We start from the raw sequence: 24,557 nt of genomic DNA, 5'->3' as shown, positions 1-24,557 counted from the left end.
GACACGGTGCTCAGACACAGTGCAGCCTAATGTCAGCGCACGGGTCCCTGGTTTGTTTTTCTTGGTATAACCAAGAAAATGTATAGTATGATATCATCCTTATAAACTGAACAAACAAAAAAAGTTATCACCATAGTCCCGAAGCCTCACCTTGAGGGTAGTCAGTCCATCTGGAGTTTTCCCTGAATTTCCAGACAGCCAGTCTGAGCATGCCACGTCTGACACACACACACACACCAGTCATGCCATGTGGTGTTGGAATCCAGTTCAGTGGGGGGTAGAGTGTGTTGGTTCTCTCTTGGAGACATGCCCACCCACACACCCCCAACACTAATCTGCTAAGACCCCTGCACTGCCGCTTGGTGCCTGTGTGTGTGTGTGTGTGTGTGTGTGTGTGTGTGTGTGTGTGTGTGTGTGTGTGTGTGTGTGTGTGTGTGTGTGTGTGTGTGTGTGCGTGTCTGTGTGTGTTGCCACATGCCCCACATAGCTGGCATGGTATTCACAGACTGTGGCTCCGACTCTCATTCATTCTCTTCCCTCTGCTGCTCTGTTTTTGTTTTTACTTCTTTGTCTTGCTGGTTTGTCATCATGACCGTCAGTGTAGACTTTACCAGGAGTTACAGGAAGTATAATTATCTACTGCAGTAACCTTGCCAGACCTATAGAACTGTCAGCGACTAGGGGTGTGAATCTTTCAGTATCTCGCGATTCGATTCGATTTCAATTCTTGGAGTCACGGTTCGATTCAGAATCTATTCTCGATGCAAAACAATTCAAAATATAGGAGATTTAATTTCAGGATCTACTCCAGTCTGTTTTGCCAGTGGCATATTATGTTATGAAAGCAACGTGTGTATGAAATTATGCAGGTTTTATTATGTACAAGCTTTTTTGTTGTAGAAAACCTTTCACCCAAATGTTGGGAATCAGAAAGTCAAAAAATAAACATTGTAATTGTTATAGTTCCAAAAATGGACACACTTTTCCAAAATTGCGGTTGTTTGTGTATCCCATTGTCTGTGCCATTCTGCAAAGCAGCTCCTATCCGTGATGATGTAGAGGGCCACATCACACTCCTGACACTTCAGAGAGGGGCCTGATTCGCCTGCCTGCAGTGAACACAAAGTTTACGTCCATATGAGGCCCTGCTGCTTGTTAGACTGTCTCCTGATTTACCCTTGTCTCATTATTATTATTATAGGGGCTACCAGAGTTTATTCTAATGCACGAGGCGCTACCAATAACACAGAGCCACAGATACAGCAGGATTAGGCTAATCACAGTGCAGTTAGCTCCAGATGACGTATGGCAACGTAAGCGGATAAAAAGCTGCAGATCGTCTTCCGATTGGTTGACAAGACCAAAACAAACCTCTGACCTCTCTCCAAAGGCACTATGGGAAACCAATATGGCATTTAGCATCAATGCTAATGTACTTTTATCATTGAAATATGGATAAAATACAGATCTATCATTATGGATTTATTGAACAAGATCCCGTAAAAACACCCAAATTTCCCGGCTGGATACTGAGGCTTCTAAAAAAGCTATCAGCATCAGAGACATCCCTCTGAACGGCACAGCCGGCAGCTTTCACTGCCGAAAATAGTGAGGCCATCCGACAAACGGTCTCAAGATTATTAAGACTTTTCTAAATGATAGAAATTTTAGAGGGTTAAGAATAATTGATGTGTAGGATTTTTAAATTGATTCTGAATCATTAAAAATGAAAATCAAGGTTCCTATGTGACTCGATGTTTTCCCCACCCCTATCAGCGACTGCTCCTAAATACAAACAAATTACTTTGCAACCTGAGCAAATTTGTTTGATTTCTTTAAAAAAAAAAAACATGGAGAAAAAAGGCATGACCAACTTGGCAAGAACGGTCCCGTAAGAGGTGACAAGACAATGACCTGAATTTTTTTTTTTTTATACTTTTCTTTTTTGGCTTTTATTTTGTTTTTCACTCATTTCTAGCTGATTTTTGAGCCATGTCTTGTTAAGTCCCTAGAGTCTTTTCCCTATGTTTTTTGAAAGAAATCAATTTGTAAGATTTTCATTCTTGTTGATAGTTTTGGTTTTATTTGAAAAAATCAATGTCTTGTCTCTTTTCTCGCTTTCCTTTAGGATATGAAGCAGTTTGTAGTACACATACACATATTATCGCACTGTCTAATGGCCAGACTTTAGGGACCATGGAGGTCTACAGTAACGCCTCTCCACCCTGCTGCCTGCTCTCTGGATGTCTCCACTAACAGGCAGAAACAGCGCAGAGAGCAGAGTGAGAGTGCAGTATAGATTAGGATCTGAAGCAGCCATATCCACCAGTTCAGACAAACCACCCAACCCTCCTACTGTAATTAGGTCTGTCTCTATTTTTACCCCCTTTTCTCTTTCAACCTCACATCTGTGCTGTAAAGATTTATTTTCCTCCGCTGCAGCTGCACATATAGAAAGTCTATTTCTCCCGCTGTGGTTACAGTGGTCATTTTGAAGCTGAAAGATTGGGCTTCTTTTGAGAATTTTCTGTATTTACCACCAGATACATTGGAGTAGATCTCATCCTGCTCTTTGTTTCTAGTCCATAGCCCACGCCCTGGTTCTTCGTCATCTGTCCTTTTCTCATCAGCATAACGCAGCGAGATAGAGAGAGGCAGAAAAGGAGAGGGAGAGGGTGGAGGGTGCTGCTGGGAAGGAGGGCGGGACATTGCTTGGAGCAAAGGTCATCTGTTAAACAATGACTTCTGCTTGACGTAATCATACAAATGGAACAAAAGAGTGAACATCCCAGCTTGTGCCACACGTCTCTCTGTCACAGCGTGTGTGTGTGTGCATATTTGCATGTAGAGGAATTCTCCTTCACTGAATCCTCATAAATAAATGTGTGTTAAGGCATTTTATTGTTGGTAGGTCAGAGGAGCTGAAGCTTTTATGAGGTTACTGATTTATTCAGAGAACACGACACACACAGAATTTTCTTTGGTGGATATGTAGGTCAGTAAATCTCAAAGTATACAGCCATCCTCAGGCCACAGTTTTGTGTGATGACACAGAAGAAACAAGAGTGAACAGAGACTTGGTGCGTCATTCATTCCTGCTGAGTGGTGGGAGAGCTGGTCAGTCTACTGAGCTTGTTTCAATGTTAAATCAACATTGAAACATTTAATTCCAAATGCATGTCGGCACAACAAGGAGGTAACACACTTAAAATAGCTGTAAGGGATTGTAGGGAAGTAATGTTTAAGTTTACATCCCTGGAGCAGAAACCCAGTCTATAAGATGCATTTTTCCTGAAATACCTCATCTATACCCAGGAGTATAAAGTGAAGAATCTGCTAGAACTGGAGGTGTCACAAGAACTGATACTTCACTACGAGTCAATGCCAAAATTCAGAAAAACGTGACAGGACTCATTTTTCTCCACTAGCGTAGGTACTGGAGATGCTATGCTTCCAGACCTGACCCAGCAGAATATACACCTATGCCTGTTATCGCTTGTTTTTGCAATGGGATCAATTACAATTTACAACTAAAAACTTATTTATACTCTGCTACAAAAGTCAACAGTGTAACAAAACGCTCAGCTTTTCTGCACATTTCAGAAAAAAAATTAGGAAGATTTTTGCGAATGAGACCAAAAGTCTTCCTCCGTTTAATGTCTGCCCAGGGCAAACCATGCCTAAATTTCTAGATTGCTCAGTGGAGTTTGATCACTTCATGTTTGACAAAGCAGAGAATAAGGGTGTGAATACTCCCAAAAAAATATTGTAGGAATAGTTTGACATTTCAGGAAATATGCTTTCTTGCTCTCTTGTCGAGATTCAAATGTGAAGATCCATATCTCTGTCATGTCTGAACTGTAACTATGAAGCTAGAGCCAGGAGATGGTTAGCTTAGTATCAAGACAGAAAACAGAGACACAGCTAGACTGGCTCTGTCTATCATCATCAACAGAATACATGCACCAGCGCCTCTAAAGCTCACAAGTTGTGGTTTTAGGGGGGTTTATGTGGAGGACTTTATTGGGGCAGTGACTTTTGGATTAGTGTTGTCAACATAAGGTTGCCAGGCAACTTTTTTATTCCTGCTCTCATGAATGTTAAATCAGTGTTAAAAAGTATCAACAAACCTGCATAAAAACTTCACAGTGTGACCGTTCCTCCAGCTTTGAAGTTGGTCTCACACGTAATATCCACGTGTTGAAGTTCATTATGGGCGAACTCATCAGGAAGGCCAGACAGGACTCCACTAAGGTGTGACCTGTCCATCCTTAGGGCTTGATTTAGGTGTAAAAGTTGATGTCCTGATGAAAGAGAAATTCTGTTTTGGCTCTTCTCTGTTATTGATGACTGAGATGAGATATTGAATTGAGTTGGACACGAGGTGCTGTCAGCAGTTAAAACAGGGAAACAAGTCAGTGCAGACATAAAGCACTTATGCTGCTATTAAATGATGTTATGAGTTATCAGTGATGCGCATCCCAGACTCACACACACACACACACACACACACACACACATATATATATATATATATATATATATATATATATATATACATACAGACAAGAGTATGTTGTCTCTCTAGTGGTGATCATTGATCCATCACTGTGATCTCCTAAAGGGATTAAAAGGCTCAGAAGGCTATTACTATTACTAACATACACACACACACACACACACACACACACACACTCAAACAGATCACTTAGTGTGTAAGTGTGTGTCCATCCTCTAGGGCGCACACAGACAGGTGATCAATAACATGGGTTATCAATCTGACACAGGGCTGGGGATGACGTGTGTGTGTGTGTGTGTGTGTGTGTGTGTGTGTGTGTGTGCGTTTGCGTGTGTGTGTGCGTGTGTGTGTGTGTGTGTGTGTGTGTGTGTGTGTGTGTGTGTGTGTGCGTTTGCGTGTGTGTGTGCGTGTGTGCGTGCGTGCAGGACACATCTGGCACTTAGCCAAGTGTCGTCAATACTGTGGAAAGCTTTCTGACAATGAGGAAAGGGGTGTTTACATGAGTGTGACACAGTCTGAGAATTCGACAGAAACCGAGACAAAGACACAACAAGACATAACAAAGAATGTTTCTTAGCTTTTTAGGATTTTGTTCTAATTACAACATTCTTTTAGAAAATACAAATGGTTGTAATTCCCCGTACTGTGGAGGAGCAGATAGAGAATGTGTCATGAGGCAGGGGAAGAGTGAGGAGGCAGAGGCAGATTAGTACAGACAGGTTGTCAAATGGATGCTTTTATCATTTGTCTTTGTCTGTCTCACACACAGCGTACCTCTGACAGCTTGGGAGCTGAGCAAATATTATCAGAGAGCTTCCATTAATCAAGGCTGGAGCCAAGCGTGATTAAGCAATGATTCGACTTACAAACACAGGCAGACAGATACAGGCTGTGAGGTCTGATACTGATGAAGACTATTTGAATTAAACATGTAGATAATGATAAAATCAGCAGATACACAGTAAATGAAACTGTATTGCTTTATAAATTTGTGACGCGATATATGTGTGTGTGTGTGTGATCCGTGATACTCAATGCACGGCCTGTGGGCCAAATGGGTGGCCCCCAGACCATTTTGTAATTCACAATAAAAACAAGAGAGAAACAAGAGATTCACTCTGACAGTTGTTTTTGTACTTTTAGTAAATAAGGTGCAAGAGTGCATATAACAGACAACAAAGCCCCTAATGTCCTAAAATCTGAAAAATGTCCTGAAATCCTAGAAGCATTCTAAAATCCTAGAAATGTCCCAAAATCTGAGAAACATTCTGAAATCCTAGAAATGTCCCAAAATCTGAGAAATGTCCCAAAATCTGGGAAACATTGTAAAATCCTAGAGATGTCCTAAAATCCTAGAAACATGTTTGAGGCCGCTGGACAGAATTGGATTCATATTCCTAAAAGCACTGCTGCTAACTGATGTTACGGGATATATTGTCACACAAAGACTTCATAATGAATACATTAGAGTGTATTGTCTTTTATTATTTTCTGTTGTTGGGGCTCTTTGACTCTAATCCCTGCATATATTACTTGGGTCCCTTGGTGTTTGGTCATCTGAAAAATCCAATTTGTACCACTGTGGCACTCAGGCCAAGTCAAAATGGATAAGAGCATTGGCTAAATGACTGAAATACAAAATGGAAATGTAAAAAGCAGCTGCCTTGTGTCATTTTGCAATATTGGCCCCAAACAAAGCAAGTGAAATGTCCCTGGTATAGATCCTCTGTGTTGCAGGAGAGAGGATGTGTGTGAAACATCTATGTTTTGCTAAAAAATAAACTGCATACATTTTTATGAAATTCCATTACAGCCTTCAGGATATATATTAAACAAGTCTGGACAGACATGGATGTAAACTGTAACTGTAACTTGGTTGGCAGAGATGTACAAAGCAAGGCCGGTAATTCTTGCTTGTAGTTTGGCTTAATTTTGCTCTAGTGCGTAACATGAACCAATGTCACAAACCACAGAATTTATAGCATTGTTTAACTTAGTTTCTGGCTTGGTTTTTCTCTGACCTGACACACTTATTATCCAACTTTTAGGAAAATGAATTAAATGTCTTATCCAGAGCCAGTCAGAAATTGACCTCATAATTAGGAGTACTTTGAGAGTATTTAAAGTGTTGTTAAAACTGACTCAGAGAGAATAAAAAAAATGTACAGTGCAAACTGCAGCAGCCTGTGGATTACATGTTGTAATGGTAGTTCTGTGGTGTTTTTTGTAGTAAATGTAGGTTAAAAAATGATGTTTGTGTGTGTGACAGCATATGTAGATATACAAATGGTGGTGTTTCGCATCACAGAATTGTGTTCTTATCCATCAAAGTGACTTGTACAACACACACACAGAGGTTGCTGTTTGGGAAATAGTGAATGACTAAGTAATTTTGGATACACCACTGGTGATTAGCATGCTAGTTGATAAAATGCAACATCCCATTGGTAAGTGTAGGGCCAGGTTACATTTGCTTTTTTTACGGAAGTTGTTGCTGGTCATATTTGGTTTCACCAGGACATGGAAATGAGAGGGAAAGGAGAGAAGAGAGGCTGATGAGAGGATCCCGGCTGTGATAGCTACTTTTGTTGTGTGTGTGTGTTGTATACCACAGCTGTTGTGGTTTCCCAGGCTGGCTGGTTGACTCTACACTCACACCATATAATACGCAGTTTAAACAGGCACACAATAGGGCAGCCGGGTTCCCACGACAACTATGACAGGTCCCCTGCTCTGTTTTTATTAGCCGTGTGTGAGCAGCGTGTTTTAATGAGACTGAATAGCTGTAAGTCTCTGCCCATTGAGTGTGAAAAAGCAATAAATTCTCATTCAAAGGTGAAGAAGCTGTTAAGTTTTGTAATGTCGGACTGATGAAAAAGACCGTCCTGACTTGGTGGTGCATCGTGACCCTTGTAGGTTGCCATAGTCACATTAACACAGACCTGGTGAGTTTTTTAGAGAATAAGGAGTTTAATATTTGTGTTTGCTGCAGTGTTTTACTGCCGATAAATTTAAAGCTTTTCTCTATCTGTTGGTTTGAATATTAAATTTCTATAGTAGGGTTGATATCTGTACTCAGACTGATGATTGTAGTGTGGATATATATCCCAGATCTTGACTCTCACCTGCCTTTTTCCTCTCTGTTTCTGTGTCCAGGTGGTAGTTCCTACCCGGGTTGGACAGGTGTACGTGTATGACACAGTGAAACCAGACCAGGACGAGTACGACGTCCCACCCAGACACCAGCCTCCGACCCAGCATGACATTTACGACGTGCCGCCGGCCCGCCAGCAGTACAACACACAGGTCAGACTGCTGTGTGTGTGTGTGTGTGTGTGTGTGTGTGTGTGTGTGTGTGTGTGTGTGTGTGTGTGTGTGTGTGTGTGCGCGCGTGTGCGTGCGTGCATGTGAGATTCAGTATCTATTATATGATGCATCAGTAGCACCAAGGACCTCAGCTGATTCTTTTGACAGGTTGATGGGTTTGCATAGAAATATTGGATTTATGTTCTTTTCACGGCATTTCACTTTTTTGGCTCACATTTCACAGTTTTTATAATATAATTTATGAATGTCCATTACAAGAGAACATGTCTATCTACATTTCTTACATTTTAAACTCCATATAATGTTTATAGAAAAAGAGCGCCAAACATAAATCACATGCTTAGTCAGCCAGGTCACATTTACACAGAGCTCAAATCACTACATCAATTCAGCATGTTTCCAATCACAACTGTCACATTGAGTTTCTGTTATACATTATAAATTGTGCTTTTCCACATCACTGTATTGGCTTGATGTATTTCCAGTGATTGAACTCATAAGTGATAAAAATACAGTGTTGGCATTTGAATAAAAACAAACTTTTAAGCACAATATACAGAACAGAAAACGTAACCTCCTCCATCTCCTTAGAGGGTCTGTTAGTACAACCAAGACTTTTTTAGGTGACACAAACATTACAGTTAACTTTCACAAACTAAAAAAACAAACACTGAAATAGCATGGCTATGGCTGTAACGCCATGGTTACGTTACCTAACCAGTGTTGTTGCCATGGTAGCAGCTTGTCAGTGGATAGCACCCTCCTGTTGATGTGGCCATGCCCACATGCATAATTAAAATGTTAACAGGTGAGTTAACATTTTAATTATGCCCCCTGTACAGTTGTCATGAATGTTGAAATTGGCTACAAACACCAAAAACATGTTTGTACCTGGCTGTAAACATGTTTATTTCTGCTGTAACTTTGGAAATTTTTGTTGGACATCGGGGTCTGGGGATTGACTTTGTTTTGGAGCAAGCCTCAAGTGGACATTAGAGGAATTGCAGTTTTTGGCACTCCGCAAATTGGCCCTAAAATTGTGAAAACTGAGTCAAATCGATCATGAAATTAATAATTTACTTTTGGTATTGATATTAGTATAGATGCATGGTAAGAGTATGCATCTTACAATGTTAATTCTGCTACAGAAGACACTTGATCACTAGAATTAGGTGGGGGAAAAGTGTATATATTGATATCAGTATTGGTTGTCCACCAAATTGAATTGTTATATATATCAGCATATCAGATATTGGCAAAAAATCCAATATTGTGCATCCTCATGTATTAATAGTAATGTAATAGCTACAGCAATCTGTGTGCATGTTGTGACAGTAAATCTGTGGTGTGTTGGTGTAAATGAAGTGTAAAATAGTGTTTGTGTGTGTGAGAGAGCATAAATACCCAAACAAATGGTGTGTGTCCCATCTGAGAATTGTTTTCCTGTCTGTACAACATAGACACACACAGTCTGGCACCAAGTCGTCCTTCTGTCTGCACATGTTAATATTTGATGTGATGTAATATTCAACCGCTCCCCCTTTAAATACTCGATCTATCTTTAGTGAAGGTCATTCATAACCAAAAGGCAGGCTGGATATACTATTCTGTGTGTGTGTGTGTCTGTGTGTGTGTGTGTGTAGCATGCAAGATACTTGAAATGTCCAGAGGCAACAAGAAGCTGTAATTTTCCTCTGTAGGGAAGGTTATTGATGTGCTGTAAGTGTGTGTGTGTGTGTGTGTGTGTGTGTGTGTGTGTGTGTGTGTGTGTGTGAGTGTGTGAGTGTATGTGTATGCCTTTAGGGCCTTTACATTAGATTCCACACACACATTGGTCAGTTTCTTCCTGCGTGATTCAACACATACTGTTCGCAATGTTTTTTGCTTAATAAGCAGGTACTTTGCGCGGACACACACACACACACACACACACACACATAGGCAAACTGTACATAGAATAGAGTCTTGATGCTGACGAGCTAAAAGAGAAAGGTCACTCACATACAACCACAGCAAAATGAAAGCTGGAGTCGCAGGAGGAGAAAATGAGCCGTAGGAGGAAGAAAGGGAAAAGGAGGAGGAGGAGCACAGGGAGGAAAGAAGAAAAACAAGATGACAGTGAATGATGAGAAAGATGAAGGATGGGAAGACGAGAAAGAGCAGGAGGAAGATGTGTAGCTGTAATAATAGATGTAGCTGCTGGGCCTTTTTGAAGGCGGCAATCTTAAAGGTGAAGAATGAACGCACCGCAACACCAGACACTTCATCAAAATGTCTGCTGTGTGGGAGATGGCTCATGGTGGATGGCTCCGACCAGAACAAGCAATCACACACACACACATAGTAGCATTGCACTACAGCTGTAGGGTACAGCGAGCTATTTCTGAGCACAGTGCATCACACTTAGTGTACATCTAAAGAGAGTGTGACAGCAGACATCTTCTCATGTCAGTGCAGGAACATCAGCTCTGACTGGACTGTGGAACAGTAATTCTTTGTACAACTCAGTGTGTGTGAAAGAGATGGAGCTGGTGGACTCCACAGGCATCGCTGCTACTTTCAGGGTGGTGTAACAGTGTGGGGGCTGTTCGCCCATACACACCCTGTGCCTGTGTCCCTGTACCCATACCCATACCTGTGTACTTGTACCAGCTGTATCTGTACTTGTACCTATTTACCTGTGTACCTGTGTACCTTTACCCGTAACCGTAACTGCACCTGTTCCCGTACCCATACCTGTACCTGTTCTGATAATTTTAAATAGATTTTATTCTTGTGGGGAACACTGAATGCTCATGATAATAATGGGCTCCGAATACAAGACAGCATCTCAACTGTTTTTTTGCAATTTTCACACACTCACTGCAATTTCACTGAAAAAAAAAGTCCTGAAAATGTTGGAATTTTTCTGAAAAGCTGCTGTGAAATCAGACTTTTCAGGCTACAACAATCAGAAAAACAGCCTGCAAAATCCTGAAAGGACTTCATACTGTAATACAAGGGTGCAGAATCATTTTGATATTGGTGGGGACACATGTCAAACACCCCTGGTGAAGTTTTATGCGCTTGCATGGGTGGAAATGTCCTTATCTATGTAAAGGAAAACACAGACATGTAGGTGCCATTCAATGCAACAAGGCCATCAGACATTCTACATTGTTTTTATTATTCTCATGCAGATCAGATTTTCTCTTTAAATGTTTTCTCTGCTGAGTAAACACACATGTAGGCATAATTTTGTTTGGGGAAGTATCCTCTTTAAATTTGCACGTGACACTTATTCACATCAATAACTGATTCATTCCTTTTTGAATTCATTCATAAACCCCTGTACTTGAACAGCTCATATGTGTTCAGCAAGATTTCTATTCATGTTCAAAATTTTCTGAACATTCAAAACATATCCCTCGTATGAGTGTTCTCTGAGAAGTCAAGAACAGAGTTGCAATATTTTGAGGAAAAAGTTGTTAAATTACTAGAATAAAATTGTAATTTAATGAGAATAAAATCATAATATTAAGTAAAAATCTACCTTATCTATAGTCTTCTGTGCATTACATTATTCAGACTGTCTGACAGACACAGAATCCAGTTTCTCTCTTGATGAGACAAAGTTTAAGCGGCTGTGTGTTGATCCTCATCAGAGGTTACAGAAACTGAAAACACCTCTTATCAGCCATGAATTTCACTGTTGTATGGCTTATTGTCAACACAAATGATAACATCACCACATCTGATGAAGAGCAGCTCACAGCTGCTTCAGTGCGAAACATCATGGCGTCTGGATTCAGTCCCAAACAGAGCAAAGTGTCCCTAAGGGAGGGGGATGCAGAGACAGCGACACAGAACTTCTGGTGTGTTGGAAAATAAAATGCAGTAATGTCTCTTACTGAATCAATATTTGACGTGATTTGTCCAATACTTTGTGCACAGAACTGTCAGTATCAGGTTTGTGTCTTCTTCACTGAGCCTAAAAAGACATCCTGATGGAGCTTTGGCTCCTTACAACCAGATGCAGCTAAAGCCTCTGACATGTTAGCATGAGACGATAAATCCAATCCTATTAGGAGTATTGCGTTAGGGAGGCAGGACTCAGAGTAGAGAAGGAGAGCTGTTAACAGTTTACCAAATGAAGAGAGTCGACACTGATAGACAACAGTAGTTATATATTAATTTTTGCATCAAAATGACTACTTGAGACAGTTCAGGTGGCTTGACGTGTCCCTACCGTACCAAATTCTAGGACTGAACAATAAATAGAAATATTATTGATATATAACCAAGTTAAATTTTTAAATTGCAGGAGCTGCAATTTTTTGATTAAGGTAAATTGTGTCTACAGACACAATAGTGCTACAGAGAGGCCCTGGCCTACAAAACATCTTCCAGATGTAAGGGTACATGGTTGTTTGGTGCAGACCCCAGCAAATCATTTTCATATTTTTTTCTGTGAAAATTGCAGTATCTGTCAAAAAATATGTTTGTTTTTTTTTTTTGCTAAATTGGTTAAACAGACTCATTTCGGAATATGTAAACAGAATATGCTGATTTTATGACTATATTAAATTCACAGCATTGTAGTATTAGTAAAAATAGGAAATACTGGTGTGAATGTGTGTGTGTGTGTGTGTGTGTGCGTGTGTGTGTGTGTGTGTGTGTGTGTGTGTGTGTGTGTGTGTGCGTGTGTGTGTGTGTGTGTCAGACGTCAGAGGCAGGAAGTCATTCCAGTATGTGTGAGTGACACGGAGTAAAGTGAAGAGTGGACTTGACTGAAGGAGAGGAAGGATGGAGGGAGTGAGTGAGTGTTAATAGATGGACATTTCCTCAATAAGCTCACTGTCTCATAGAGAGGTGCTCATGTGGTTCACATTCCTGGGACAGTTTTTCATCTCCTTTTTCCTCTTTCCTTTTTGCTGTTTCTCTACCTCCCCTTTTTCTTTCTCCCTCTCCTTTTCCTGGCTCTTTATTGCCTTTTTTTGTCTTTCCTTCTCCTGCACCTTTCCTCTGTTTTATTAAATCCTGCTCTTTCCTTTGCCTCCTTGCACTTTTATTCTTTATTCATCGTTCTTGCCTTCCTCTCCTTTTTTTAGCTCTTCATCCTCACTGTGCTGCTTTTCTTTCCTCTCTCCCCAGACAAAGGCAGTAGATGTAATGCATTCAACCATTTAAAACTTTGTTTTATGACTGTGTGTGTGTGTGTGTGTGTGTGTGTGTGTGTGTGTGTGTGTGTGTGTGTGTGTGTGCAATTGAGGGTGTGTTTTATAGTTTCTGTGTGTGTAATCATGCCTGCAGACATTTTTCTTGACAGTTTTGTATTTCAGATTAGTTATTGTAATAGAATAAATGAATAAACTCTTTGTGGATGCTTGATTACATTCTGTGGCATCTAAATGAAGCTCGGGTGGATTTAAAGCATCTTTAAACTAGCTTTTTTTCTGGATCTCTCAATTGCCAAGTCCAACTGAGAGTGGAGCAAAACTACACCAGATCAGACTTTTAGCGGAGGGTCATCATGTTAGACTTCTCCTTCTAACCAATGTCTACTTCCATTGGCTTTTTCATTTGCCAAAAGAATATAATGTGTGTGTCCTGTTAAAGCCTTTCAGCCAGAAACTGTTGATAAGCACCATTTCATATTTTCAAGAGCTTCAAATCATCAACAACTGGAGGAAATCAAGAGAGCAGATTATGAACAGTGCACACACAAAATCAGGATTTTACATTTATGTATTATTATTTACATTTATTTATGTACCGATCTCTTTGCGTCATTCAGTAGTTTTGTGATGAACAAACTTCCAGAGTGCAGCAGGGTTTACCTGTTTTCATGCCATTGTCCCTGCAGAAACTGCAGTGTAGAGATGTCCTGAGAAATCAGCTGCTTCTGATCCGTTGTGATGAGTAATGTTGTACACTTACTGTGAATGTATAAGAGGCATCTGCAAAACACTAAATTCATTTTCCTCAAAAAAGGTCAAAAAGATTTTAAAGGAATACTTCACTTCAAAGTGATCATTTGTACTTCAGTTACCCACCATGTGTTACCTTCAATTTGTGAAGGAACCTTTTTCTTTGCTTTTATTTTCCCTTCATGCCTCTACAGTAAATGGAAATCCAAAAATGGCAACCATTCTCCATCAAATTGAAGTAAACAGGGACCAAGTTTAACAACAGCAAATCTATTTTAAAACATCTGTATATAAACTCTCAAACAACTCATGCAGTATGACCCAAGTCTTATTTATTCATTAATAAAAGTTCGTTTTTTCTCTTTTCTTAGTCTATTTTATACCTTACGGACAACCACAAGTTGCAGTCAGTAAGAAGAATTGTAGTAATTCCTCAGCGCCTCCTGTCTCTTCTGAAACCTTCGTATTCGCCTATTTCATCCTTTGAGCTGCAAGGTAGATGTTGTAGTCGGAAGGCCAGCGAGAGGGCCATTGGTGACATCTGAAAAATAATAAAAACAGACAAAGTAACGGGGTGTTCCCAATTGTCTGCATGCTACACTGGATGATACACTGAACTGCATGGAATATAAACATAAACAAATGTGCCCAAGTCCACGGCTCAAGTGTTGCTTCTTCTTCTTTGTGTGCATTGGCGCATTGAAAACCAACTACGTACATACCGCCACCCACTGTATCACATACACATGTGTACTCAAGCACAGAACAACGTTACTGACGTTAAAGCTGACCGGAGGAGAAGAGGGGAGGGGGAAGCAATCATGCCTGGGCACAGAACAAAACAATCTCCCTAATGTGAAAACACCCTAAATGGTATTAAAATTTCTTGAATGTAACTTGATGAATTCTGCAGAAACAGACAAGCTCATAAGACCTCTTAGGAAATATGAGTGTAGTGTAAGAAACAGGCCTACCCCATGTATGCTGTATTCTCTCTGCACGACATATTATATCAGTGCACTGACAGATGTGTGTGTGTGTGTGTGTGTGTGTGTGTGTGTGTGTGTGTGTGTGTGTGTGTGTGAGAGAGAGCGAGAATCATGTATGTGTATGTGAGTGTGTGTGTCTGTAGTAGGATGCATGTAATTCATATCTGTTTTTTTCCTGTGTTTAGGTGTATGACACTCCTCCCATGGTGGTGAAGGGACCCTCTAGTGGTCAAGATATATATGACACCCCAGCAAGCACAGACAAGAACACACAGCAGACGGTGAGGCTTTGTGTAGGGCTTTGGTTCAAAGTGCTTGATACTAAGGCTGGGTATTGTTTAGATACCAGTACTAATACTGATACCCTTAAAGTGATACCAGTGCCAGTATGGCACCTTATTTCATCCTTTTTTTTTCTTTAGTCATTTGATACCTATCATGTGAACAGAATCATTCAGCTTTGTGAAATGCCACTCTACTTTCTAACATTTTGGTGGTATCTGCATGCTGAACTGCCAACTCTGTCAAGTATACTGCGCTAGACTTCACCACACCACAGACTGTATGGGAGTGATACTCAACTTACGGCCCATGAGCTAAATCTGGCCCCCGATAGGGTGCTGGGTGGCCCCCCAACCAAATTCACAATGAAAATAAAGTGATTCTCACTGGAAATTGTTTTTGTACTTTTACTCTACATAAAGTGCCAGAGTGCATAAAACAGCATCAAAACAGAGCTTGTTAATAAAAGAAAAAAAAGTGCCAGTGGAGCATCCCTGCAAAGCCCAGCAGAGGTCCTAGTTAAACTCCTAATGTAGTAAAATCCTAGAGATTTCGTAAGATCCTAAAAATGTCCTGAAATCCGAGAAAAGGCCTCAAATCCCAGAAATTACCTAAAATCCTCTTTAGTGGTTTAAGTCAGGGATTTATCAATTGATTAGCAATAAATTTTAATTATTAATTAATTAATACATCAATACCAAAATACATAACTACAACTCATAATGCAAAATTCTGAACATATGAAGTGGAGTAATGGGGCTCAACTTCGGCTATCAGGGACAATAAGCTTACATTCAAACTTAGAATTTAAAAACCTCGCAGCAGCGCCCATTAAAATAGAAAGGTTGATAGCCCATTTTGACTTATTCATTAATCTAGTCTCATAATTTGAAATTTGCTACACACACACATCACAAGATCATATGTCTTTATAAATAAAAGGTTTATTAAACTTAGTACACAGCAAAAATACCCCTAAAAGACTAAAAATAAATTAGGGATAAATGATGAAACAGTGAATACAGCAAAGTCACAAAGTGATTAAAATGACTAACTGAACAACAAACTAATAAATTAAGCAACTGGATGAAAACCAGTGAGGAACCGAATTCTGGACTTGATCACTGAAATAGTGCAAGATCATCAAGCAGATGTCATGTTACAAAGAGTGACATCAATCAGGAGTGAAGGTTCCTTTAATATTTTTCTTACTTTTTCTCTCCTCCTCTCTCTTCAGGTGTATGACTTCCCCCCATCTGTCAGTAAAGATGTCCCTGATGCTCCACCAATCAGAGAGGAGACCTACGACGTGCCCCCCCACTTTGCCAAACTCAAGCCAGTCCCTGTCCCTCCTGGCCAGTACCTGCACAACAACCTCAACGACGACGACGAGCCTCCGATTCCAGAGGACGTGTACGACGTCCCACCCCCCATCCTGACTGACAAGCATTACCACGGAGATAGGGGCGGAGTCAGCCAGGCCCCCCAGGAGATCTATGACATCCCCGCCAGCCTACGGACCGGAGGTCACCCTACCCAGGATGTCTACGATTTCCCTCGGGAACGAGAGGAGAAAGGAGGAGAGCGGGGCGACCACTATGTCTACGATGTCCCGCCACAGGTGGGAGAGTTAAAGGGGCAGTCCCACATTTTAGGAAAGGCATTTGTTTGTTTCTAAACAAAGTGTTCGGAGGCTACAGTTATCAGTTTCTTTGTTGTGTTCGGTTAACTTGCTTGCAAACTGCTCACTAAGATCATCTTACTTGCATCCTGTCATCATCCAGACAATCTGTACATTATTTCAGTGGTGATTCATGTTTTCCAGGTTGTGCGTGATGCCCAGTCCACCAGTGAGGAGCTCACTTTGTCCTTCAAGCGTCTCTCTGCGTCGAGCACAGGAAGCACACGGAGCAACCACTCTGCTTCATCCTTAGACATGGTCCCTGTACGCGACACCTCTTCCTCCTCACTTCCTGCCCCTGGCCCCATTACAGGGAAACCTCTCATGTTGGACCTGGAGCAGGCCATGGAGCGTCTGTCCCGTCTCCAGCAAGCGGTTGAGTCCAGTGTTTCCCTCATGATGTCCTTCATCACAGGTAACTGGAGAAGCCCTGCTCACCTGGAAGGGAACCTCCCAGCCATTCATCAAGCTGCTGACCGGGTGCGCTCCACTGTTCGAGACTTCCTGGAATTTGCCCGAGGTGCTGTGGCAAACTCCGCCCAGGCCACGGACCGCTCCCTGCAGACCAAGCTGGGTCGTCAGGTGGGGAAGATGGAGGAGGTCTTCCAGAGTTTGATTCGACACAGTCAGAGCTTAGATGCCATTTCCTGGTCACACACTGTGCTCACAGCACCACCACCAGGAGGGGATGACTTAGATCGACTGATCATGACAGCGCGAGGCATCCCTGACGATGCCAAGCAGCTCGCCTCCTTTCTTCACGGTAACGCCTCGCTACTCTTCAAACGGACCAACAGGCATCAGCAGCAGCTGCCACTTCCTCCAATCCCAGGGGAGATCAGCGGTCACATGACGGGATCAGGAAGTGGGAGCTATCAGGGAGGGGAGAAGGTGAACATTCAGTCGCGGCCCCTCCCCTCTCCGCCAAAGTTTACAGCTGCAGAGGAAGAGGAAGGTGTGGACAGGCCGTATGAGACCACAGAGGAAGGCTGGATGGAGGACTACGACTACGTACATTTACAGGTACACACAGAGACACACACGCACATGCACAACCTTTTTTTTATTGTTGATGTTTCTGAGTCTACCATTGGAGGTTCCTTGTCACTTCTCAGTTCATTGATCATACAAAAGTACACTCACATCACATTTTAAATCAGTTGTTGCAACTGATTTTAGCGCTGCTGTGTTAGTGCTTATGTGATTCTGAGGAAGCTTCACACACACTGTCCCTGAGCCGCCCCTCAGACTTCACACAGTTTTCATTGTTGAGGAAAATTGTAAAACATTTTGTGCCAGTGTTTGTTTTTTAAAAAAATGTTTTTCATTATGGAAAAAGTAATCAACAGGGTTTTTTTCATCATTTTTTTGTTCACAAAATGAACACTGCCTGCTTGAACTACGTCTTCATACTCTCTGCTCATTCAGCAGTCATGAATCGCTCCATTTTATTTCCTGGTATGTACTTGCTACTGCATCTGAAAGTACTTTATGTTGGGGTTTTTTTTTCGCCCCCTATTTTCTAAATATTTGCATTTATTTATTTAACAGGTACAAGCCAATGCTATGCACATTATAAGTTATATAGTTTTTACATTTTTGCCTTTACATTTTGCTTTTTTGCATTTATATTTTTTGCCCCCAGCCCCCAAATGCAATAATAATAATAATATATTTATATTATTATATTATTATATTATTATATGAAAAGGAAATATCTTCAATGAAAAATAATATTGATGCCAAGCCATCTTGTCAGGTTCGTATGTCGTTTTACTTTTCGTGTTGCTGGATATGAATGACGGATCAGCCATCTGACACCATTCAGTATGATTATAAATTGGAGCTCAGTATTTGTGTCATTACAAATCAAAGAACTTGAGTTAAAATTGGTGAATTCAGCTGCATGCGTGCGAGCGTGATGCTGTAGTTATGGGGGCCACCCTCATTCTCACGGTCACTTACATACACACCTTTCAGTCATGATGAATGACTGCATGTGCCTGTGAAAAGTCAGCACCTTCTTCACCTAACAAGCGTGTGTGTGTGTGTCTGTGTGTGTGTGTGTGTGTGTGTGTAAGGGCGGGGTGATAAATTTGTTTCAACAATTGATTCAAATTTTTGGTTCACGATGATTTTTTAAAATACAAATCTTGATTTCTTCTCCGCCCCTCCCTTTGGGCTGAAGGCATTTTTTACCTGACAGAAGGAGCTACTTTACTTTTGACTACATATATAGAGGTAGTAGGTCATTCTGATAGATATTCCTTACCTGTCAGAATGGGCTCCTGTACATTTAATTACATTTATAGAATTAGTAGGTGATTCTGATCTATTTCCACCTGACATAATGGCCTACTCTATTTTTACTACATTTATAGAGGTATTGGGTCATTCTGATAGATATTTCCTATCTGACAAAATGATCTACTCAACTTTTATCTACATTTTTAGGGGTAGTTGGTCACTTTGAAAGGTATTTCATACCTGACAGAATTACCTACTGTTCCTTTAACCACATTTAAGTGGTCATTCATTCTCATAGATATTTCCTACCTGACTGAATGACCTACGCCACTTTTAGTTACATTTGCAGAGGTAGTAGGTCATTCTGATAGGTATTCCTTTCCTGTCAGAATTAGGGTTAGAGTTAGGGTTAGGAATTCATAGTTCTAAATGTCAAAAAAGTCATAGTGTAGCATTTTGAAGACGTTTTAGTGTAGATTTCAGTCCAAAAAGTCAACATTTAAAATGTTGAAGAATGGCTTACATTAGTAGGGTTGGGGTTTGGGGGTCAGGGCCAAGGGTTAGGGTTAGGAGTTTGGGCTCCTGTACTTTTACTACATTTATAGAGGTAGTAGGTCATTCTGATAGGTATTCCTTACCTTTCAAAATGGGCTTCTGTACTTTTAACTACATTTGTATGTTTGTGTCAGGAAGGCTGTGCAGGAATCGTGTTCGTGCAGATATATTTGTAAGATTGATCAAAGTTATTGCAGTTGCTCTGTTACCACTAGAGGGAGTCAGAGGTTTGATATTACTTGTGATCCTCCTGCTGATCCACAAACCAAGAGATTTATGTATTAAATACATCATGTAAGTGTGTACACGTAGTGTAACAGCTGTGTGTCTGTGTGTTGATGTGTCAGGGAAAGGAAGAGTTTGAAAAGAACCAAAGACAGCTGCTGGAGAAAGGCAACATCATCCGACACAAGACACAACTGGAACAGCAACAGGTACCTGTTTGTGTGCATGCCTGGTGTCAATCCATCACCTTCACTTTATTTGTCCTATAATTATGTTTGTGTGAGAAAGTGAACATAGATGGTGAACATAGCAAAAAATGAGTTGTCATTTAGGCCATAATTAAAATGTTTTTATCATTTTCACATTGCTGGTCAGTGGGGTTACCAGTATAGAGTATAGAGCACCACCGTACCAGTATAGAGCACGATCAAGAGACAGGGCTACCCCTCTCTGTGTTTCTCTCTCTCAAACTCAGACCAAACTCTGATCAAACAGCAAAACTGGGAAGTGCATATTGAATATAATCTTAGATAATGTTTAGGGGTTTTCTATTTCACGCCTCAAATGATTACAGAAATATGTTTTTAGCTTACTGTTTAACTTTAATACAAGATTGTTTGCTACCAACCAGCTGCCCTTGGTTTCAAATGGACAAGTCGCAAAAATATAAATAGAGTCCGCACACTAGATAATGCTCCCATGAACATTTATTACCTCCATTTGTTTGACATGTCAGGCCCAAGCCCTGCTTCAGACATGAAAAAGTGCAGAGATACACCACGTAAGTAACCGTATGGACAGGTCACCTGATAGGTCATGTGAGTCTTAACTCCGAAGATGCCTACAAATAAACATGTGGCACACTATGTAAATAAGTTATTCAATGCAATACACAAGTTTCATGAGTCAAAATAAAATGAAAATATTACATAACTGTAGAAAAAGTACAAATAATGCTAACAATCATAATAATGAAAGAAATACTGATTTATCTTTAGGATTTCTTTCATTATTTTGAGTGTTAGCATTATTCATACTTTCTCTAGTTTGTGTAATATTTCTGTTTTATTTTGTCTCATTACAAAAAACTAGGAGGTGCTGATCAAATAGAAACTAAGATGTTTTTTGTAGGCATCTTTGGATTTTAGACTCAGGTGACCTGTCAGGTGACCTGTCCATACAGGTCCTCATGGTGTCCTTCAGTACTTTTCCATGTCTGAAGCAGGACTTGGGCCCGAAACACATGTGGAGGTAATAAATGTTCATTTAAGAATTATCTAGTGTGCGGACTCTATTTGTATTTTTGCATCTATTTTCGTAACATCCAGCACCTAGTTTTTAATTGCTTTTGGATGTGCGCGCTGCTAGAACCTTTTTCAAACAGACAAGTTAGCATTGTGTCACCTAGTAGCAGGTAGTTTTAGGTTTTCTACTGCTTGAGTAAAAGTGTCCTTTTACTCTGTTTTTTCTGCTCATGTTGCACCAATCTCAAAAGAATTTGTTTCTTTCTACTGCAGAGACAGCCTGGTTTTATAAAAAGACCATCTTTCCTGCAGTGAAATATTACTTTAAGTATCTACTGTCTCCCAACTCTTCCTTATCTTCCAGATTAAACAGTTTGAGCGGTTGGAGCAGGAAGTCAGCCGGCCAATAAACAACGACATGACGGGCTGGGTCCCATCCCCACACCACCCTCTGGCCAACCAGCAGCCCCAGAACGGCTCTGGAGGGCCCTCTTCCAAGCTATGCCACGGCGACCGGCATCTCCTCCTCTTCTACCAGGAGCAATGCGAGCAGAACGTCACCACAGTGACCAATGCCATCGACGCCTTCTTCACCGCTGTCAACTCAAACCAGCCACCCAAGATCTTCGTGGCGCACAGCAAGTTCGTAATCCTCAGCGCGCACAAGCTGGTGTTCATCGGTGACACGCTGTCACGCCAGGCCAAGTCTCCTGATGTGAGGGCCCGGGTGGCCCAGAGCAGCAACACCCTCTGCGAAAAACTCAAAGACATTGTGATCAGCACGAAGACAGCGGCACTCCAGTATCCTTCCCCCGGAGCAGCCAGAGAGATGACTGAGAGGGTGAGGGAGTTGGCGGGATGCACGCAGCAGTTCAGGATGGTGCTGGGACAGCTGCTGGTAATGTAGGTGGGGTCAAGGGGGGAGGAGGAAACGACGACCCAGGAGACGTCCCAGGAACATGTGGCAGTGAATCCTCCCTGTAACAAGGGATGGAAAACCCTGCATGCCCCTGCAGCACAGGGGAGGACCTGGAGCCCCATGGAGCACAGAGTGCTGCAGGAAACCCTGTACACCCTTCTTCCATTGTGAGGTTGGAGACCCCACATCCATCCTCCGCTTCCTCCCTACCTCACCTTCCACTGGGACCATTCTTCCCTTATCCCTCCTTCCTCTGCGTGCTTTTTATTCTACACAAACTCAAAGGAACATTTTATCCTCAGTGGGCTGGGCCAATGGTTGTAAAATAATCATTGTAAATATTTAAGTTACCTATTTAGTCAGAAAAGCATAAAGAAAAAAAAAGACTAAAGGACTACCAGTATATAAATATAAATATATGGTTCTTTTTTTTTTTGAAGAAAGAAAAGATGAAAAGGTAAGTGTAGTTTTTAGACAATATCAATAATTGTTATTATTATTGCTATACTGTATAATTCTGGCTCTGATTCTTGATCCTTGTATCATTATTGTTATGGATGTGTAAATTCCAGATATGTACACTGTAAAATCTGACAAGTTGATCTTACTTAAAAATATCTACGAAACCAACCTTACCAAAAGGTAAGGAAATACAACTATTCTTTTGTTATGTTTGCTTTATATGTATTTGAAATGTTGTAGCATTTACTTCATTTCTTGAAGTCAACTTAAAAATGACAAGTGAAATTAATTTTTCCTTTTTAACTTAAAACCAAGTTTGTCTGACTTAAGTGAACAGTTGTGTTTACTCGGTAATATTTGGGAAACTGATTGCATTTGGATTATTTGTATTTTAACAAAATGTTTTCCTGGGTATCTTCAGACAAGACCAGTGATTGCACCAAATAAACAAAATTATACAATCAAAACAAATCCACTTAAAAACCTCATTTAAAAAACGAAACAGAAATATTCTGACTAAATTTTTGTCTTTGACTTTATTTAAGATTTCAACAGGACTCCATGTGATGCAGTTTTATCACAAATATCAATACTTGCATGATATATGAAACTGTTCAGTTAAGTGTGACTAACTTGTTTTGTTTTTTTAACTAAAGTGATAACACTTACAAAGAACAAGTTAACTCACTCGTCATTTTTTTTGTTCCAACAACTTAACAAAATTGGGTAAATACAACTTAAATTTAAGTCAACTTAACAATCATGTATGAAAATACATAAATTCAGAGTAATGGTTCTGTTTACTCATAACTATCCTAGATTCCTGGATTTATAAAAGTAAGATCAGCTGGTGAGTTCACAGTGTATGACTGTATGTTGTAGTCCATCTATGCTCTTCTCCATCCCTGACAAAGGCACACTTTCCAAAAAGCACTGGAGCACACCCCCTGTTTAAACTTCACCTGATGACAAACGGACAGCTCTACATGTCGCTTGTTGCCTGCGTGTTGGAGCACTATGTTACACAGCAGGACCCCCCCCCCCTTGAAAATGAGATGGTTCCTGTCAAGAGGGTTTATCCCAATGAATTAAGTTGTACAACGGCAGCGTGGCTCAATAATCCACACTGATCTTAATCCATCAGAGCAGGCAACACTGCTGCCAAGAGCTGTCCACAGAGCTGTACAGTTCAATCCTGCAGTGATTAAAGATGTTTCAGTGCCATCTCAGATGCTTTTTTGGAAATCTATATGTAGGTTGTTTTGTAAGAGGCATGTATAACAGAAAAGGAGTGTAAAAGGTTCAAAACTAGAAATGAAATTAAACCTGCTCTTCTTCTTTTCTCTGACACAGTGATACAGTGTTTTCTTTGAAATATTTTAATATCATGGTGTAATATAAATGACCTGAAGTCGCTGTGTTGGCCAAGGGTGTCCAACTTTTTCAATGGGGGCCAGATTATTTAATGTGAAAATACTTGGGGGGCAGCTGCTGCTCGCATCAAATAGGTAATTAAAAAAGCAATAATAATTAAACAATGAAAACGAAAGCACTTTCAACTTTAACTGAAAGTGTATTTAACTTTTCACGGCTCCTGAAAACAGCGGTCCTCAATGTCATCTTCATGTTTCTTGTTGCCATGTCTGCTACATAGCAGGAAATGTCTGCTGTCAATGTTTAGTTTGCTTTTCTACTGTCTTTTAATGAAAACACATCAGTTCCTATTTGATGCATATCTACAAACGATGTGATAGTCCTGCCATTCTGAGGTGAAGGGAAAGTGATCATGCTTCATAAACCAATATTGTCTATTCGACTTTAAAAGCCGGACTTTGGACATGCTGGGTTATGGCCATTTACACAGGCATCTTTGTATGTCTTTAATTTCCCAACCAATGCCAAATAATATCCCAAAATACCTGTCCTCACATAGTGAAAGGACTGTTTTTGGTTAGTTCAACATTAAATATGGACCATGTAGATCAGGCATGTCCAAAGTCTGGCCAGTCCTGTCCCTCAGACCAATTTCGAACTGCTGCTTTCAGGTGCAGTGTAAAGTTTGATACATTTTCACTGAAAGTTAACAGTGTTGCATTTGTGTTTGTTGTTTGTAATTAGGGCCCGAGCACCAAACGGGTGCGAGGACTCTATAGAAATGCAAAGGATTATTATTATTACAGCAAATTAATTGCTTTTTT

At 40.6% G+C, this 24,557-nt stretch overlaps 1 protein-coding gene across 4 annotated transcripts in view; it reads left to right on the top strand.

Annotated features, from left to right (window-relative positions):
- The window catches only part of bcar1 (BCAR1 scaffold protein, Cas family member), a 92,864-nt gene extending 69,157 nt beyond the window's left edge, over positions 1 to 23,707 (top strand). For all 4 annotated transcript variants that reach the window (XM_088080157.1, XM_088080158.1, XM_088080156.1 and 1 more), the window contains 6 exons: positions 7,676 to 7,825; positions 14,930 to 15,025; positions 16,264 to 16,647; positions 16,852 to 17,730; positions 19,857 to 19,943; positions 21,343 to 23,707. In XM_088080157.1, the coding sequence (XP_087936283.1) occupies positions 7,676 to 7,825; positions 14,930 to 15,025; positions 16,264 to 16,647; positions 16,852 to 17,730; positions 19,857 to 19,943; positions 21,343 to 21,885 (2,139 nt within the window). In that variant the 3' untranslated portion in view covers positions 21,886 to 23,707. The remainder of the gene's footprint in view (positions 1 to 7,675; positions 7,826 to 14,929; positions 15,026 to 16,263; positions 16,648 to 16,851; positions 17,731 to 19,856; positions 19,944 to 21,342) is intronic.
- The last annotated feature ends 850 nt before the right edge of the window (positions 23,708 to 24,557 follow it).

Source organism: Plectropomus leopardus, chromosome 7, assembly GCF_026936395.1.
Source record: "Plectropomus leopardus strain MGB_pleo_1.0 chromosome 7, ASM2693639v1, whole genome shotgun sequence".
In the NCBI taxonomy this organism is placed as follows: domain Eukaryota; kingdom Metazoa; phylum Chordata; class Actinopteri; order Perciformes; family Serranidae; genus Plectropomus; species Plectropomus leopardus.
The sequence above is the reverse complement of the archived record's forward strand: the minus strand, read 5'-3'. Positions and strand labels throughout refer to the sequence as shown.